This window comes from Lynx canadensis, chromosome F1 (assembly GCF_007474595.2).
Source record: "Lynx canadensis isolate LIC74 chromosome F1, mLynCan4.pri.v2, whole genome shotgun sequence".
In the NCBI taxonomy this organism is placed as follows: Eukaryota; Metazoa; Chordata; class Mammalia; order Carnivora; family Felidae; genus Lynx; species Lynx canadensis.
The window spans coordinates 5,978,467-5,996,377 of record NC_044319.2 but is presented as its reverse complement, the minus strand read 5'-3'; the positions used below and the strand labels follow the sequence as shown (position 1 = coordinate 5,996,377).

Sequence of the window (17,911 nt, the reverse complement as noted above, 5' to 3'; positions counted from 1 at the left end):
TCTCCAATGTGCATAGCTGCCTTATGTGTAATAGCCCCAAACCAGAAATAGCTCAAATATCCATCAGCCAGTAAATAAATAGATTGTGGTACGTCCAGACTACAGAACATGCCTCAACAATAAAAAGGAACAAACTTGTGATGTACACAGCGATGTGGATGAATCGTTCAAGTATTATGCTACATGAAAGTAACCAGACACAGAGGACCAGATGAGTGTACTTATAAGGAAGATTACAGTTGTAGCAGATTAGGGGTCCCAGGGCTCAGGAAAGAGGACGGACTGCAGAGCGGAATAGGGGTGCTTTCGGAGTGACAGAGATGTTCAACGTCATGACTGCAGTGTTTGTTATGCTACTGCATGCATGTAGCAAAATTCATCCCCGTGTACACTTAAAATAGGGGAATTGTATTGGTATGGAAATTATAACTCAATAAGGATGAATTTTTAGAAATCAGTAATACATAATCCCATTTAACTACTGACAATGACTTTCCAAACATAGGTATTAACTACAGACCCGCAAAAAACATTGAAATCACTATTTAAAAGGTAACTTTTAATCAGGAAATAGATACAGTATACAGGAACTTAAAAGTCCTAAGAATGCAACAGTCCTCATACTACTCAATTTGGCCACGTGGATAAACAGTAGTTGCCTGGCAACGAGTCTACACTCTAGATTTCTTAATAAACACATTGACCACATTAAAAGGTGATCTCTTAGGAGATAAACTAAGCTTTACATTAAAGAGTTCTTCCTTTAAAGTAAAAATAATGTAAAAAGAATAATAATGCATTTGAATTATTTATCTAAAGTAGGAGCAAACAGCAAACAAGAAATACTAAAACTAGATCATGAAAAATAAAAATATGCAATTAAACATAAACACACACACGCAGAAACCCTTTCTTCAGTTGGTCTCTTACTTTAGGACTTTCCTCACCTAACTTACAGGGTTGCTGAAGCCAGAAGTTTGTGGGTGAGCTCTTTCCCCTTTAACCCTAGAAGCCCTTCCCCTGCTTTCACCCAAACCGGCTTAATATAAATTTACATGTCTTTAAATGCATACAAGTTAGACACTTTTCTAGATTATTAAATCGTCCTACAGACATCCCTCTGGATTGCAGAGTTGCTGTGGACAGCACAGAAAAATCCAACAGGAACTTTCTGTAACATGCAAGCACACAACATCCCAGAGAGCCAAATGTTCAGAACTGCAATAAGGATCAAAATCAGGAATTACTTAGAATCCCTACATAACAAGCAAATTCCTAACACATATGTTAAATATCATTTCTCTCTTCCTGGATGTAGTATGTCCGTTTACTTTGTTAACAGCGTCAGGAAAAATATCAACTTCCAGGACACCACCAACCATTCGCACACTTACCAACCACATTATGTGCAGCTTTGTTGAACACTTACCCCTCTTCTGAACCCAACCTTCTTTCACGATGGTGACATCGCTCATGATGGCTCCCCTCTGAGCCCCCAACTTGGAGAAATGGTACTTTGTGATATCAGCTTTGGGGTTTGGATTCTCTGCTGCTGCTGCCCTTCCCACTCTCTAGTGATGACTCAGCCTGGAAGGAAGTATTGAAGAAAGAATTTCTTTTTTTTCCATTCTTGCAACTCATACAGCAATAACAAACAACTAATTCTTTGTAAATGTCTTCAACTGGCCTGACCTCACATAAAAATCTAACTCCTCAAACTGGGGAACTTATTTATTAAATAGTTCTACCATGAACGTGCTTCCCTGGTCTTGTGACAGATTTCAAACGATAGTGAAACTTTTAACTTAAGAGGCTGTAGTAAAAAAATGCCTTCAGAAACCACTGACCCACCTATACAAATAACACAGAAAATCTGTTTGTGGGGCTGTGTGTCTGAAGTGAAAAGGGAAGAAAATGAAAGTGAAGTGGACTAAAAGTAAACTCTCGTGTACATCTAGTTTCAAAATCTCTGTAAATTTAGGAATATTTATGGCAAAGCAATTGTGAATGTTTTTAATTGCTATATTTTATGCAAAATACAACATGCTAAGAAACCAACACTTAGGTATGGTTGGTCTGTCTTGCTCCAAGAAATATTTTAGATTACAAAATTAGATTACAGTGAATTTTTAGATTGTGAATAAAATATTACAAATAATATATAATCAATTATCTTTAAAAGCAGACGAGGTGAAACATGGGGAACATGAAAGTGGAAAAAAGTACGGAGTACTTGAGATGTGTCAAGAACAAGTGCTTACGTCCATTACCCTTAGGTAAGCCTCACAGTAGCCCTAGGAGGGTACCATTAACTCCATTTCACAGAAGAGGAAACTGGGGCTCACGGAATTCAGCAGCTTGCCTGAATCCAACAGAGCTCCTCAAGGATGGAGCCAATATGGCCGACCCCAGAGCCTGCAGAAACTATACTGCCTTAAGACAAAAAGAAGCCAGAGTAGAAGCCTACATATCTGTAAAAGATGGGCCACAAATTTAGCAGAAAGCTTTCAGGAAGCGATGCAAATAAGGAAACACCGTCGGTTTCAGTATTTACAGTATCCATGAATATTTTTAAAAAGAGAAAAAGAAGTTGCTTCAGAGGGAACACAATTTTTCCTGGAATAAAAATCTGAAATTTATCCCATGGGTCTTTATAAGATAGCTTGCAGGGTAACAAAGTCTTCAAAAATACTCTGATACGTACACTAATGAGTTTTACTTATTGTCCCCCTCAACCTAAAAGAGGAAAACGCCAAGATAAAGCTGAGTTAAAAATAGTTCCACAGAGGGGCACCGGGGGTGGCTCAGTCGGTTAAGCGTCTGACACTTGATTTTGACTCATGTCATGATCTCACAGTTGGTGAGTTCGAGCCCAGAGTCAGGATCCGTGCTGATAGTGCAGAGCCTGCTTGGGATTCTCTCTCTCCCTCCCTCTCTCTCTGCCTCTCCCCCTCTCAAAATAAATAAATAAGCTTAAAAATTATGTTTCCACAGAAAGGGACCAAAAACTGTGGTCCAGCTACATGAGCATTTATATGGTCCAGAAACATAATTTTAGATAAATTTAGGCATAAATATTAGGTAACCAGAAAAATGGATAGATGGACTATATAACTACACTACTTTCTCAGACTGGGTTTTGATAAATAGTGCATAGCAGTAAGTTCAAGGTTAGACTCCCTCACTGGTACTGGACTGAACTACAACCCCTTTCCCAATGCAAATTAAGTGGAAAGCCTACTCCTTTCACAGTCAGGAATCAAGACTGAGTCAGGAATCAAACCCTGACAAAGTTTGTGTGGCTGAATAGAAAATCACTCCAACAGGTACCCTCAGCACCTACAGGTAAGGCCAAGACTGTCCCCGTAGTCATTGGATCTCATACTACAGAGAGTCCAAAGGGATATTAGAATCTGAGTGTATTTTGCCAAGATATGTTTGAAACAATACTAAACGAAATTCCAAAAAAATTAAGAAAAAAAGATGAAAAGAGAAAAAAATTCTCTGGCCAAGTAAGTTTGGAAAATTCCACAAGCCATATCTTTCTCTTAAAACATCACTATTGGGGCACCTGGGTGGTTCAGTCGGTTAAGTGCCCGACTTTGGCTCAGGTCATGAACTCACAGTCCCTGAGTTCGAGCCCCACGTCAGGCTCTGTGCTGACAGCTCGGAGCCTGGAACCTGCTTCAGATTCTGTGTCTCCTCTCTCTGTCCTTCCCCCACTCACGCTCTGTCTCTCTCTCAAAAATAAACAAACATTAAAAAAAAAATTAAAACATCACTATTAACATATTAAAGATATAAAGTATGTATAACCTTAATTATCTCAGCAAATCCTAAATTTATTGAACACACAGGGCTCTTTTTTTTTTTTCTTTAGCAGCATGTACTGATATCCACGGGGGCACACTTTGAGAAATGGCCACATCACTCAAGACAAGATTCATTTCGCCACTAAAAAACGGGCAAAAAACAAAACAAAAACAAAGGCCTTCAGTAAAGAATCCAAACATCATTTTAATTTGATTTATGTAACTTTCTGAAAATTGGCTACATAATCCAGAACTGGATAACTGAAAAGGGTTAGTTCTTTATACTACATAAATAATTACAAAAAAATTAAATATTGGGAGCACTAGTGCAAAACGATGACTTTAGAAGAGCTGCACTACAGACCTTCTCTTTGGCAATACTTGTAGCAAGGGGCCTCATATCTATTGAAGCCATTCTTGCTTTCTGACTGCAAAATGATATAATTTGGGTTAAAAACAAAACAAAACAAAAAACCCTCCTACCTCAATATTCTTGGAATTGGAAATGGAAGAGATCAGGGGTCAGATCAGAGGTCAACATTCAATAATAACCAAAAAATAATACATATCCAATAAACATATATAAAACATATCCCTTTCCATTAAAATAATCTGCATCACAACACCCTTGCAAAGAACACTAAAAAACAAAAGTATTTTCAAAATTCATTGCACTTTTTAAGTTGACATTTCATTGTTGGGAGTTCAAAGGAGGAAAGGACCTTCATTTTATAGTTGAGGAAACAGAGTACAGATGGATGAAGCGACTTGCCCAAGGTCACACAGCTGCTTTCTGAGGGAACCAAGACACCAGAGAACCAGGCACATGTTCTTTCCACTAGCACTGCCCCTTCAGTACAAAACAATATATGGAAATATCCAGGTCAACCCAAATCAATGAATTTTGTTTTATAATGAAACTTTCAAAAAACTAGCTTTTGTGATAAAAATGTTTATCAGTGCTTATGCATTTCGATTAAACTGCTTAAATGTATGCTAAATCGACAGGACAAAATTTATAATCGTCATCAGGACCAGTAAACCCACATTATAGAAATGGCTTTATCCATTTGCATCTTAAAATGTTACCAAATTCTACCCGTAATCGTAATATTCAGCTTTAAAGGTGCTCCTGGGACTCCCAGCTAAAACGACACATTCTATGAAAATAACTTAGAAGACATTCAAACATATACTACTCCAGAGTTACGACCAATAGGCTAGAAATAAATGCTATCTCGTGTGCATAAACACAATGCTACTGACTCTTAAGCAGTAAACCATATTCTTTGATTTAATTTCCTTACAGTGGCAAGGCTCTTGCAACCAAGTCATCTAACTCTCCCACTCAGTGTTCCGTGTTGCCAAAAACATTATTCTGCAAAATGATGAGCAATGAGCTGGACATGAACTCCACCTCCTCCTACGGTCCCAACTTCTCCAGAACTGTGTTCTACCCAATGAGCTCTAAGAGACAAAATTTGGTTTCTTTTTCTTGTAAGCTTGTTGCACTAAATATTTCATTGCTGAATATTCTAATTTTGTCTATTCTTAAAAAAAAAATCATACAAAATTCTTGGCAGATTCAATTTACAATTCACACAAAGCAGTTACACTAAAGGTACTTTTCATTCAAAACTATTTGCAAATTTGATAACTGCATTTGGATATCACTTCACAATTTACAAAACATTTTCACATCTTGTATCTCATTCAACAGCATTATTATTATTTAGTAAAGCAATCTGACAGTGCCTGGCACATAAGAGATGCTCAACAAATACAGGATGAATGAAAGAGTGCATGAATGAAAGAGAGAAGATACAGCTTTGCATAACTAATAAAGAACACGCTAAGCAAACTAATATTGTAAGTCAACAGAGAGAATGGTATTAAGTCATCTTAAAAACAAACCTGAACTCAAATGTTATGGAATATAATTAAAATCACAAGAAATACTCTTCCTTATTCATTAAAGTACGTTTGCTATAGACGTCCGCTAATTGTGAGGACTAGCACGTTTCTCCACATTCTTGGATACTTTTTGTTGAAATGAAGTCAAGTTTCAACTCCCAAACAATTAAGCATTAACACTGCCCCAAAATTATCTATTGTGGAAGGAAAAAAGAGAAAGAATGGCATATTCTCTTAATGATATTTATAACAACTTTTAAAAGATACTGGTTTACTTATGGCAACACACCATTCAGTCTTAAACGATAATTAAACTTCTTCAAACATCTTTTTAAAATATCACTCACGGGGCACCTGGGTGGCTCAGTCGATTAAGCGTCTAACTCTTGTTTTTGGCTCAGGTCACAATCTCACGGTTTCATGAGTTCAAGCCCCACATCAGGCTCTGCGCTGACAGTGCTGAGCCTGCTTGGGATCCTCTCTCCCTCTCTCTCTCTGCCCCTCCCCCACTCGATGGGTCTCTGCCTCTCTCAAAATTAAAAACATAAATAAATAAAATGCCATTCGAGGAAAAAACACACAGCCTGCACACATTCAGTCCGTAAACAGGTACTGACTGCATGCGCTGTGACAAGGACTGCACTGGGCATACAGGGAGGGAAGCAAAACAGAGAATTTAAAAATCTCTTCCACACAACAGTTTGTTATCAGAGTGCTTTCACATACATATATTACCCCATTTTGACTAAAAACGAATCTATGCAACAGCTATTCCACTACAATTGTGAGCCCAGGAAAACTGCGACCAATCAAAACCGAGGACGTTATTTCCTCGCTGTTACCATAACAAGATAAGTGATAGCACCAAGAGTGACTGCCTGCCATTCCAGTCTTCTTTCATTGTGCGACACCTTCTACCAAGTAACCCAATGCCAAGTCTCAGAAGTATGGGTAACATCTGTGAATCGCTCCAACATTTTTTTCTGTTATCAAATTCTTTTTCAAAAGTCCAGGAGAGCACAAGGTTTTCCAATAAATTCAAAACTAAATATAACTGTGGCATCACAGAGGAAATTATAACAACAGAAGACTAGAAGGTTGACATAAAGTTAAAATGCACGCCAGCCAATTTTATTCTTTACAAATTAGAACAAGATTCACAGGTTAATTCCTAAGTTTAAAGCCACAATACTACCTATAATACAACTTTCTCTAAACTGTATACTTGGCTATAACACTACGTAGGACGTACTTGCTCTGCACCGCAATTTTTTATATTCTTTAGATATGCCTAGCCAAACTGAATTAATGAAGGACATCTCACGTTCAAATTCAACAGAATATTACTACACTGAAATACAAATGATTGTCAAGGGTAATCATAGAACAACTCCATGCTATCTACTGATTTCAAGAAATAGGTGAAACTAACATATGCCATAATAAATTCATAAGATCATATCAAACTTTTAAAGGATTTCAGGGAAAGGAAAAATACTGAAATGGAAAGGAAATTCAAGGCAACTTGCTCTGCACTTCAAATAACTCTCAGCAGGTCTGTCCCACTTCAGAGTCATTATCCTGTTAAAAAAAAACGTATCATATGGGGAAAGCGAGCCACACAAACTATGTATCTTGGATCCTTTCCTCTCTGCAGAGTACAATAACAAACTTTGTGGATTTTCTTAAAACTCTGTGTATAGATCCCTTCACTGTCTCACCCTAGAGGAAAATACCTGAAGAAGCATCAGATTTCCAACTTTCACACAAAATTTCAGTTCTTTCAAAGTGCCAACTCTTAAAAATCAACTTCATCAACTTTTAAATATATACACAAAAATGTAGAGCGTTTTCCCCTTCTTCCTTACCCCAGTTTTTCAGGCATCTGAATGCCATTTCAACCAACCCGTCCATTACTGACCAAATAAAAAAGCAATTTGTGCTAGGTGCTGTATTTAATATCCTGCTTTGAAACAACTAGGAAAATGCCCACTGGATTCCTTTGGTCCAGCTAACGCACAGAATAAGCTATTGACAAACGATCTCCCCACTTTTCTTACATGAGGTGTGGCTTGTCATAGGTGAAGTCACGTATAATAGAACAGAAACAGATTGAGGGTTGCCACTGAAAGAATTTCAGTTTCATGGCTGGCCACACTTTTCCACTGCATATGTAAAAACGATCTAAGATCATACCCCGTGGTATGGGATCCCATAACAAAGTTCATCACAATGGCTCATTAGAAAACACTGGGCAGGCCCAGAAACTGGGGTCCCTGTTCCCAACTCTGCCCCACCCAGGGTGATGCTATATGAGGTCCTTTAATTCTCTGTGCTTCCGTTTTCTTAGCCATTAAAATAAAAGTGTAGCATTAGATGAACATAAATAGCTTCACAGCTCTTCCAGAGCTACGAGTTAGGATTCTTCAAGTTCAAATCCACTGAGTATCCACCTGGCTTACAGATGGCATCTTAGGTGACACTATCATGATTATACACAGTTCCTGTCTTCAAAAGGCTCCTATGTAGCTGGGAAGATCAAACACCAAATTCCACTTAAACAAAAACTGGACTGAACTCCAATACTGGCAAAAGACCATCTTCCTCCCCATCCCATCTCCAGTCTCCCAGAGTCAGAGGCTTTCGTAATTAACACAAGAGAGAAAATTCCTCACTTGAACATCTTCTAGAGACTTCTTCTAGTAAGTCATTTTACTTTTTCCTCGGAAGATTAGCAAAATATACCCATTTACAAAATGTGAACTGGCTGCTGCTGGTGATGAATGAATATCAAGACAATATTGAGAAGACAACCAAAAAGCAAATCTACAGGTCAAGAAACATATATTATCTATCAACAACTATTTGACAATCACCTGACAAAGGAAATGTGTTTACGGTGCTATGGTATTATATGTAAACATCTGTGGCATTTAACCTGGCCTCTGACATAACCTATGCGAGAGAGAATGTTATGGATCTATCGGTATACTTTGTTTTACTATACTAACATGATTTCAGTGGAAATTACTGTACTGTATGCGTTATCAAAGTTGAGTATGTCACCATGAAGTCTAAGGACAGGTACCAGCAACTTAGGAAAAAAATGAAGGAAAAAAGTGTTTCAGAATAAGGAGAGTTCCACTGAAATGGATTTTCATCATACCGGACTAGTATGTGTTTTCTCTTATGAAAACCACTTTCAAAAGTGTAGCAGGGGCTGTCGTGAAGCCTAAACAAGCGGACACACGGAACAGCGCCCGGCACGTAGCAAGTTCTCACCAAGGCACCAGCAGCACTGACTCTAAACCTAACCTAACTCTATCTGTCATACATGAAAGACAGTGATAAAGTTTTCAGTTAACATCACGTGACCCAGGGCTAACCTCCAGGTGACTACAGAGAAGCGCACGCTGTCTGAAACCAGGATTAGAAAAACAATGCACACTCCTGAAAATCTGGAGTCAAAAACTGACCAACTTGGAATGACTTACACATTCTAACACAAATCTACAAAAATTCATTATGTGCACTAACATATATTGAGAAAAACAAAACTGCGAGTCAAATTAAGACTGACTTGCTCAAAACAAATGAAATGGTTTACTTTTCTGTCCTGCCTCTTATCTTATTCAAATACAAAGTCTTGTAAATCAAATATTTTTTAATGCTTCAAACTTAATCACATTATACAGACAAGATCCTATCCAATCATGCTAAAAATCCAATTAACATGTCCTTAACAATAATTGCCTTATCTTCTCAAGGGTGAATTCTTGAACTGAAAAGTGTGAAGATTAAAGAAAGTGATAAAAGAAAGTGAAAAGAAAGTGATGAAAAGAAAGTGTAGTTATCTTTTCACAAAAATATGCAAAATTTAAGCCAACTGTAAACTTCCACAAAATCAATTTGTAAAACAGGTTCCTCTTTTTAAAAGAAACCCAAATAGTTGGAAATTTCCACTGAAATTTTTAAGAAATAAAGTCCCTCATATGTTTAAATCAAAACCTAGGGCTTAAAAAAATCTTAAATCCCTACTTTGCACAAGACTCCATTATGCTAAGTACATTTGTCCTAGGATATGTTTAACCAAAACATGTTTAGATTTACAATGATTCTGAAAACAAATTCTCTTTCTAATGGTAGTAATCTTCTAAACGAAATGTAAATAAGAAAAGTTCATAATCAAAGGAGCCCCCCTAGCAACACAGTTCACACTCTAATAATTTGTTGGAGGAATGAATGAAATCTTATTTAAAATCTTTTACAGCTATAAAATTACATGGACCAAAAAGTCCAAAGCTGAACCCTTAAGTACCTTCACACACACAACTTAAACTAGGAGGCAATGTCAAACCAAAAAATTTTTTTTTTAATTTTTTTTTTCAACGTTTATTTATTTTTGGGACAGAGAGAGACAGAGCATGAATGGGGGAGGGGCAGAGAGAGAGGGAGACACAGAATCGGAAACAGGCTCCAGGCTCTGAGCCATCAGCCCAGAGCCCGACGCGGGGCTCGAACTCACGGACCGCGAGATCGCGACCTGGCTGAAGTCGGACGCTCAACCGACTGCGCCACCCAGGCGCCCCAAACCAAAAATTTTTAAGTTGGAAAACAACTCACTAAAGTAATCATTACAGAAAGACTAAGTGTAGGGGGTAAAATGGATGCAAATAATAGTTTCCTAAGTTTTTGGGGTTTTTTTTATAGGATTACTTTAGATATTTTTTAAATGCTGTAGGAAACCTTACTACTACAAACACATACCACAAACATACAACTGAAAACTGTAACTCTACATTCATCTAAATTCCAGTGTTGTCTCATTCATGTGACACATGCACTCCCTCACTTTAAAATTAGAAGCTCAAGCCAATTAAAGATATTGGGGTCAACCCTAGTGAGAAAAAAACAAAAAGCAGGTCTTCAAATACAGTGTCCTTGGTAAACTTGGAAAGTCAAGATCATGTGTTGGCAAAGGTAAAAAAAAAATCTACAGTCCTGATACAGATCGCCCAAATTATTGGGCATTCACCTTAGAAAGCTGGCCATTTACTCAAAATTGGATACCTTAATAAGAAGTATTTTCATGTTTTAGACAAGCGCTTCTTGAATGGGTGTGTGTTTTAGACAACCAACTCCTGGAATATTCACATTCATTTACACGTATTTTGCTATGATACTGAAGTTCTGAAAACAAACTTTCCTAAACCATGTTTACAGGACTCTTAAAGCTTTGGCTTTTCCAATTATTTCCTAACAACGTATAACCTAATTTAATGAGTTTCCACCAAAGACAAAACCCAGGGGTTTTCTAGTAATTTACAGTCTACTAAAAGATATAAAATGACCATGCCTTACCAAATATGGAACACATACCTAGCTTGAAGACTTGAGGCAGTTGGCAAGATATTAACTGCCAAAAGTCATCATTTCACATCTTTTAGCTACAAGGTGAACTAATAAAGCATAAACACTTTATTGACAGTACTACTTAATCAATATAGACACGTAGGTCTCGCTGTTGATTTTCTATTTGAAACGTCATCTATTACAAACTACTGGGCTCTCAACCAATTACCACACTGGTGAAATGAGTTGGGTTTTATTTTCATAACGTTCTCTTGATGCAAGAAATGGGAGCATCCTACCTACCCTACCCTCATGGTTAAGCCTTTCCTCAGCTTTCAGAAGATAAACAGTAAATATCGGTATTGAAGACCTGGCCCCAAAGAGACTCAATCCAGCCTAAACGAAGATCCCCGGGGAATCCCGAACAGGGAGTGACCCCCGCCTGGGAATCAGGGTGAGCACCGCGACCAGCCAGGCTTCAACTTTGGGCTCCGAGGGCCCAGCCAGCATCATGGCTGATGCAGACCGATGCGCAGGAGGAGGAGGTGGACGAGGAAGAGGCTGGTTTGTTTACTTGCAGCCACAGAGCCGCCGCCGCCGCCGCCGCCGCCGGCAGCGACAGCATCACTGGATCCGCCAAACCCAGCATCTTCCGCACATTTCTATTCTTAGCACACAACTCCCAAGCGGATTAAAACCCCACTACTATTAAAAACACAGACGAGCACGTTACCCACCTCCCACACACACCCCCACCTCCCCCTCAGGGCCGTCTCTTCCTGCGCGCCGGCAGCAGGGGAGGGTGGGGAGGAAGGAGACCCCGGGGGACGCCGGTGCATCCTCGCCCGCACCCCACCCCGCGCGCGCAGACAGCCCCCGCGCCGGGGAGCGCGGCAGACGGCCCCCTCCCCCCAACCCAAACACGCCGGCACGGGCGCTCCCCGCGTTATATAAGCCCGCCGCCCCCGCCCGGGCGGCGCCCCCTCCTCACGCCGCGCGGCCGGGGCCGGCAGGGAGCGGGCGCTGCGCAGGGACTGGAGGCGCCAGGGCCGGGGCAGCGCAGACGCGGCCGATACCGCTAGGCCGGGAACACCCTCCCCGGCCCCCCGCGCGCGCCGCCGCCCCCCAGCTTCCCCCGGAAAGTGAGGGGGTGCCGGTGTCAGCGGCGCCGGGCATCCCCCGGCCTCCCCACCCACACCCACACCCGAGCCTCTGGTGACCCGGCACCCGCCCACGCCCCCGGCGCGGTGACAACCGAGACGCCCCCACCTCCCCCCCCCCCCCCGCCCGAAGGAGGCCCGGGGCCGGGGGCCCGGAGAGAGCGGAGGCCAGGCGGGGAGGGGGCGAGCGGGGGGAGGGGGGGCGGTGGCTGTTACCTGCAAAGGCGGCGGCGGCGGCCCCGCAGCTGCTCGGGCGGCGGCGGAGGATGGAGCCGGGGGGGCGGGGGGAGGAGAGGGGGCGACTCGGGGGTCCCCCCTCCCTCCTCCTCCCCTCCTGTCCTCCCCCCACCCCGCAGAGCCTCTGGCCCCCCTGGAGCCCGGTGCGGCCGGCGGGAGGGCAGGCGAAGGCTGCAGGGGAGGGAGGAGGGAGCCGGCCGGGCCGGGCCGCGGAGCTGGAGCGGGAGGCGGCGGCGGCGGCGGCGGCGGCGGCGGCGGCGGGAGGGGAGGGCGGAGGGAGGGCGGCGGCGGGGGGGAGGAGGAGGCGGAGACTCTACATGGGAATCGGATATCGGCTACAAATTCAATTCATCACCAGAAAACACCGCTCGGGCGGGGGCCGGGTCACGCCGGCTAGGCGGCGGCGGGCGGAGGCTCCGGGCCCTGGGGCGCGCCCGGCGCGGGTCGGGGGTCTGCGGCCTCCTCTCGGGGGCCGCGCCTCGCCCGGGGACCCCGCCGCCTCCCCGCCCCCTCCTTCCTCCCTCCCCGGCCGCCGCCGCCGCCGATCGCTTCTCGCCGCCGCCGCCGCCGCCGCCGCCGCCGCCGCCGCCGCGGGGCTTGTTGTTGACTTTGAGGAAAACTCCTGACGTCAGGGGCTGGCTCTCGGCGACTGGCGGGAGCGGCTTCCCCGCGTCCCCGGCCCTGCCCGCCGCCTCTGCTCCCCTCCCTGCCGCGCCCTCGTCCGCAGGCTTCCCCGCGCCCCCCAAAGCCGCGGCGCCCCGCGCCCCCTCTCCTCTCGCGAGAACATCCCCCCAGCCCGGCGGAGCCGGCAGCGGGGGCCGGCGCTCCTGGGCGGGAAGTTTTGGCTCTCCCCGCGCCCTCGTGGCCCGCGGCGGCCCCCGAGGCCCGCTGCCCGCTGCCCCCCGCCGCCGCCGCTGCCGCCCCGGGGAGGTGGGCGGTGCCCGGTGCGGAGGGGAGCCCGGGTGCCGGGAGCGGGCGGCGAGCGGACCCCACCCTCGGCGCCCCGGTGCTCGGTCCCGAGCGCCCGGCCCTCCCCGACCCTCCCGGGAGACCTGGCCGCCCGGCCCGAGAACACCTCTCGGGAGAGCCGGCCCCGCGCTCCGGGCCGCAGTCGTGACCGCACCGGGAGGACAGCTGGCCCTGGCATCGGAATTCACTCTTAAAATGACACCCTTTTTAGGGATACTAGTTTTCGTTGACTTTGGGGAAGCCATGATGTACTGCATTCACTACGAAGAAGATACCATTTCTTTCCTTTGAACTTCATGGCTCGTGAGAATATTTGCAGTGGAGACACCAGTTTTGCAAGATGGCCATAGTTTCCCATGCAACAGTCCATAAAGTTACAAAGGAAGTTTATTTTTTCTGACACCATGTTCTGTCGCCTCTGGAACACTTTGAAAAATCCGTATTGTTTCACCACGTGGCTCTAGCCTTGTTGATGTACCTGTTTCTCCCAGTGCAAGATTCTTACTAGTGCTTCTGGCGTGAAGGATTCCTCCTGACGTGCACTTCCTTCTCTGCTTTTCCATGGCCAGACAACATTGTGAGGGTAGTGCTTCTTGTATACTATGTGTGGACAAGAGTCTAAAACGTAAGAAGAAGAAAAAGGGGGGAGGTGGGCCAATTTTCTTCGTTTGCGAGGGAAACCTTTCCCCGACGATTCTAGAATAAAATTTGCCTTTTTAAGATACGCAATCCACCCCACGGAAAAAAGTCCTCAATTTTCCCCATGTTTCCCAACACATCAAGAACTGATTAACAGATAATAGACTGATCCTTAATCCAGTTTCAGGGTGTAAAATGGACGCCATTTATTGCCATAATTATCAGACCTCTAACAGTCCCCATCTGCAAAATGATTCTGTTAGAGATTTCTTCCTGTAAGACACAATATTGGGTCAGAATTTTGTTCTATAGTAACCCAACCCACTTCTCATGTTGAGGAAAATAATCCCTTATGATACCAGCCCTAAAAAGTGTCTCCAAAGCTCTTACAAATATTTAACTGTGAGAGTTGCGGTGTTCTGAATTACTAATATCTCTTATCAATTTTAATTTTCATTTGTTTTTTGATTTTAACATCAACATTTTTGTGAGAACCAAATTTGTTTTACAAGCCAAACTGCCTCGAACTATTTCATCTAGTCTCACCATATTATAGTAAATCTTAGGTGGGTTACACCCTAAAATTAAGTATTGTATAAACTACAGTGAACTACATACTCCAGGCTTTTTTTTTTTTTGAAAAATTAGAAACTTTTATTTCTGCTCTACTTTGCTCTTCTATAGTAGTTTCATAAATTTCTATAATAAAATCATGTCAGCTTTTATAATAGAATTATTATAGAACTATTTAAATAGCATTGTTCTTTCCCCCATACCGTGCCATCATGAAATTGGCAGAATCTGACAATTAACAGTGTGATGGTACTCCATGCGGAGCGTATGCTAGATTTCTCCTCTTCATTGTCCTCACATGGCAATCATACCGGGAGCAGAGCACGGTTTGTCCATGGGAATGAATGTCCTCTTAAATTTCGGAGAGAAAGCCCTCCTTCTGTATTAAGCCAGATATTCTTGGGTAACATCTCTCAGTAGTAGTAACTTAGGCATCTTAAGAAAAATCTAGGGGCGCCTGAGTGGCTCAGTCGTTAAGCGTCCGATTTTGGCTCAGGTCATGGTCTCACGGTCCGTGAGTTCGAGCCCCGCGTCGGGCTCTGTGCTGACAGCTCAGAGCCTGGAGCCTGTTTCAGATTCTGTGTCTCCCTCTCTCTCTGACCCTCCCCCGTTCATGCTCTGTCTCTCTGTCTCAAAAATAAATAAACATTAAAAAAAATTAAAAAGAAAAGAAAAGAAAAGCCTGGGTGGCTCGTTTGTTAAGCGTCCCACTTCGGCTCAGGTCATGATCTTGCGGTTTGTGAGGTCAAGCCCCGCCTCGGGCTCTGTGCAGACAGCTCAGAGCCTGGAGACTGCTTCGGTTTCTGTGTCTCCCTCTCTCTCTGCCCCTCCCCCACTTGTGCTCTGTCTCTCTCTCTCTCTCTCTCTCTCTCTCTGAGAAATAAACATTACAAAAAAATTTTTTTAAAAAAAGAAAAGTCTTTACTCTTCTTGACCACCAATGACTAAATTAGATACTGAGAGCTATTTCTTAGTATTTCCGCCATTTAAAGGGAGTTACTTAAACTGGAAGTACATTTAAAATTTCAGGACAGCAACTACCACTTCTCTGCATAAAAAGGGTATCTTGTCTCCAGTGTCTAGGATCGGAAATGGAAATGGCACAAAGTACGCACAGAGTAAGTGTTTGTTGAATAAATAAATGAGTGCATGAATGAACAAATGAAAAATCTGTCCCCTATGTCCAGTTTATACAATACTTGCCTCCGGGATGGCTTATTGGCAAGATCATGAATGCACTTTGGAGACTTGCAGACCTGTGTTCAAATCCTGTCTCAGAATTTATGTGTCCAGCAAGTTGCTTAACTTTCCTAAGCCTTAATTTCTTCATTTGTGAAGTGACAATTACAACTGCTTCAACGGCTTATTATGAGAATTGAATGTGATGAAATATTAGATGGTATCTAAAACGTAGTGAGTAGACAGCAGGCTAAAATTCCGTTATCCTCAATGGGAATATGTTCATTAACATAACACTAGCTGCTATCACAAATAAATACAAAAATCTATCCTAGCACACAAGCGTATTTCTCATCCATGTTAAGTTCTGAATGCGAGCAAGTCTCCTTTATACATTTATTCTTAAAAATGCTGGGGGCCCATGTTTCTTCCATGTTAGAGTTTCGATACATTCAGTGCATAATCAAGACACCAAACAGGCAGAAGAGGGGAAAGAGTGGTCAGAACTCTCCGGAGTCACCTACCTATAAGGCAGGCCATGAAACAGAGTCTAGCCCAGGATAGAAAAAAATAAAAAAGGAGGAGGAGGAGGAGGGGAAGGAGGAATAGTTTTGATGAACAGCCAGCCAGTCTCTCCCACAGTTGGTTTCTGAAATAACCATGTTAAATCTACAGCTCTAATTAATGAATAGAGCAATTTCCAAAAGAGCATAGTTTTTAAATCTAGGTGTAAGTAGCAAGAGAGTCTGTTGCAATAGTGATTAGTATGAATTGTCTTTTTCAAAGCTGTCTCTCTTAAGGTGTAGGTCAAGTGTTTGTGTTAGTAACACATGAGAATATGTAAGGAACGGATGTCACCAATCTGATGCCACAAAACTGGGATGCTTAAAGCCCTCCACACTCTCGCTCTTATTTTCTTGTCAGATTTTCTCTCCCTTCTATATTCCTGAACATGAATGAACATCTTTTCATTCATATTGTCCTTCTCCGTCTTAGCTAAGTCTCATAGCAGCTGAAGCCATCTCTGGACGTTACGTGTAGTCTTTCAGGACACTTGAGCCACAGAAAGTTACTGAACACAGGAAAATAACTAGAATTCATGATCTAATTCCAAAGCAACAAACATACATAACTATTATTCCCAGCTGTGGGGGAGAATCAAGGTAAGCAATAAAATTAACACATCCATATTGTCTTCCCAGAACCTCATTTTAGGATGTAATTTTAACTTCCCAAGGGGGTGTGCACCTCTCACTGTTTCTGAATCTGCTCTGGGGAGACTGAACTTCTCAGCTAGCCACGAAGTACCGACAGTGAAAAATGTCCAACCCTCACCAAGGTAATCACCTCAACCCTTTCTGAGGTTGTCTCAGGCGGGTGCAGTTCCATTCCAGGCAGTGTGTCCATCCATTAAAACACAGCTTCTCCTGCTAATGAAAATACTTTCAGAATCAGCCAGAATGTTTCGAATCTATTCCTGCCGATTCCCCCACACACATGCCGCAAAGTCTTTGAATGGTTGACTTTGTAATATGTCATTAGATAGCACTGGCTTGCTTTTTTTTTTAGTAGGAGCAAATTCAGTCTCAGAATTTTTGTCTGGACCTTTAGTTCCTAGACAGAACTACGGCCACGTAAAGTTGCAAACACCATCTCAATTTGGAAATTAGATTTTAATCAAAACACTGAATTTGATGTAGAATTCGAGCCTTCTTTAGGCTGGAAGACTGTAGTGGGGACAGCAGGCAAGTTCAGCTTCTCTGTTTCTCCATCTGGTTTTCCTCTCTCTCCCAGCCCGCAGGTCGGTCTTTGGGTGAAGGACCAAACGGTCCTTTTCCAGCGCTACCCTGCTACCCATGTGAGCCAGTCTTATACTCTCTCCGCCTGATACACAGAACCAAGCAATCAATTTTGCGGGGCCCAGTGCAAAATGAAGATGCTGGGCCCCCTGTTGAAAAAGAATTCAGAATTTCAAGATGGCAACAGGCAAACATTGAACCAAGTGGAGCTACCTGTGTAGAGGTGTGAACAGGTCACACATCCCTAACGCTGCTGGCATGTGTTTAAGGCCAGGGG

At 43.1% G+C, this 17,911-nt stretch overlaps 1 protein-coding gene across 4 annotated transcripts in view; it reads right to left on the bottom strand.

The window, feature by feature from the left end:
* AKT3 (AKT serine/threonine kinase 3) overlaps window positions 1–12,682 on the bottom strand; it is a 314,820-nt gene extending 302,138 nt beyond the window's left edge. For 2 of the 4 annotated variants that reach the window (XM_030302257.1, XM_030302261.1), the window contains exons 1-2: window positions 12,455–12,682; window positions 1,430–1,587 (exon numbers count right to left, since the gene is read on the bottom strand). In XM_030302257.1, coding sequence (XP_030158117.1) covers window positions 1,430–1,475 — 46 coding nt within the window. In that variant the 5' untranslated portion in view covers window positions 1,476–1,587; window positions 12,455–12,682. Of the gene's footprint in view, window positions 1–1,429; window positions 1,588–3,816; window positions 3,841–5,726; window positions 5,825–12,454 lie in introns of those variants that run through there. The other 2 variants (XM_030302260.1, XM_030302258.1) reach the window with 2 other exon arrangements.
* Window positions 12,683–17,911: the final 5,229 nt, after the last annotated feature.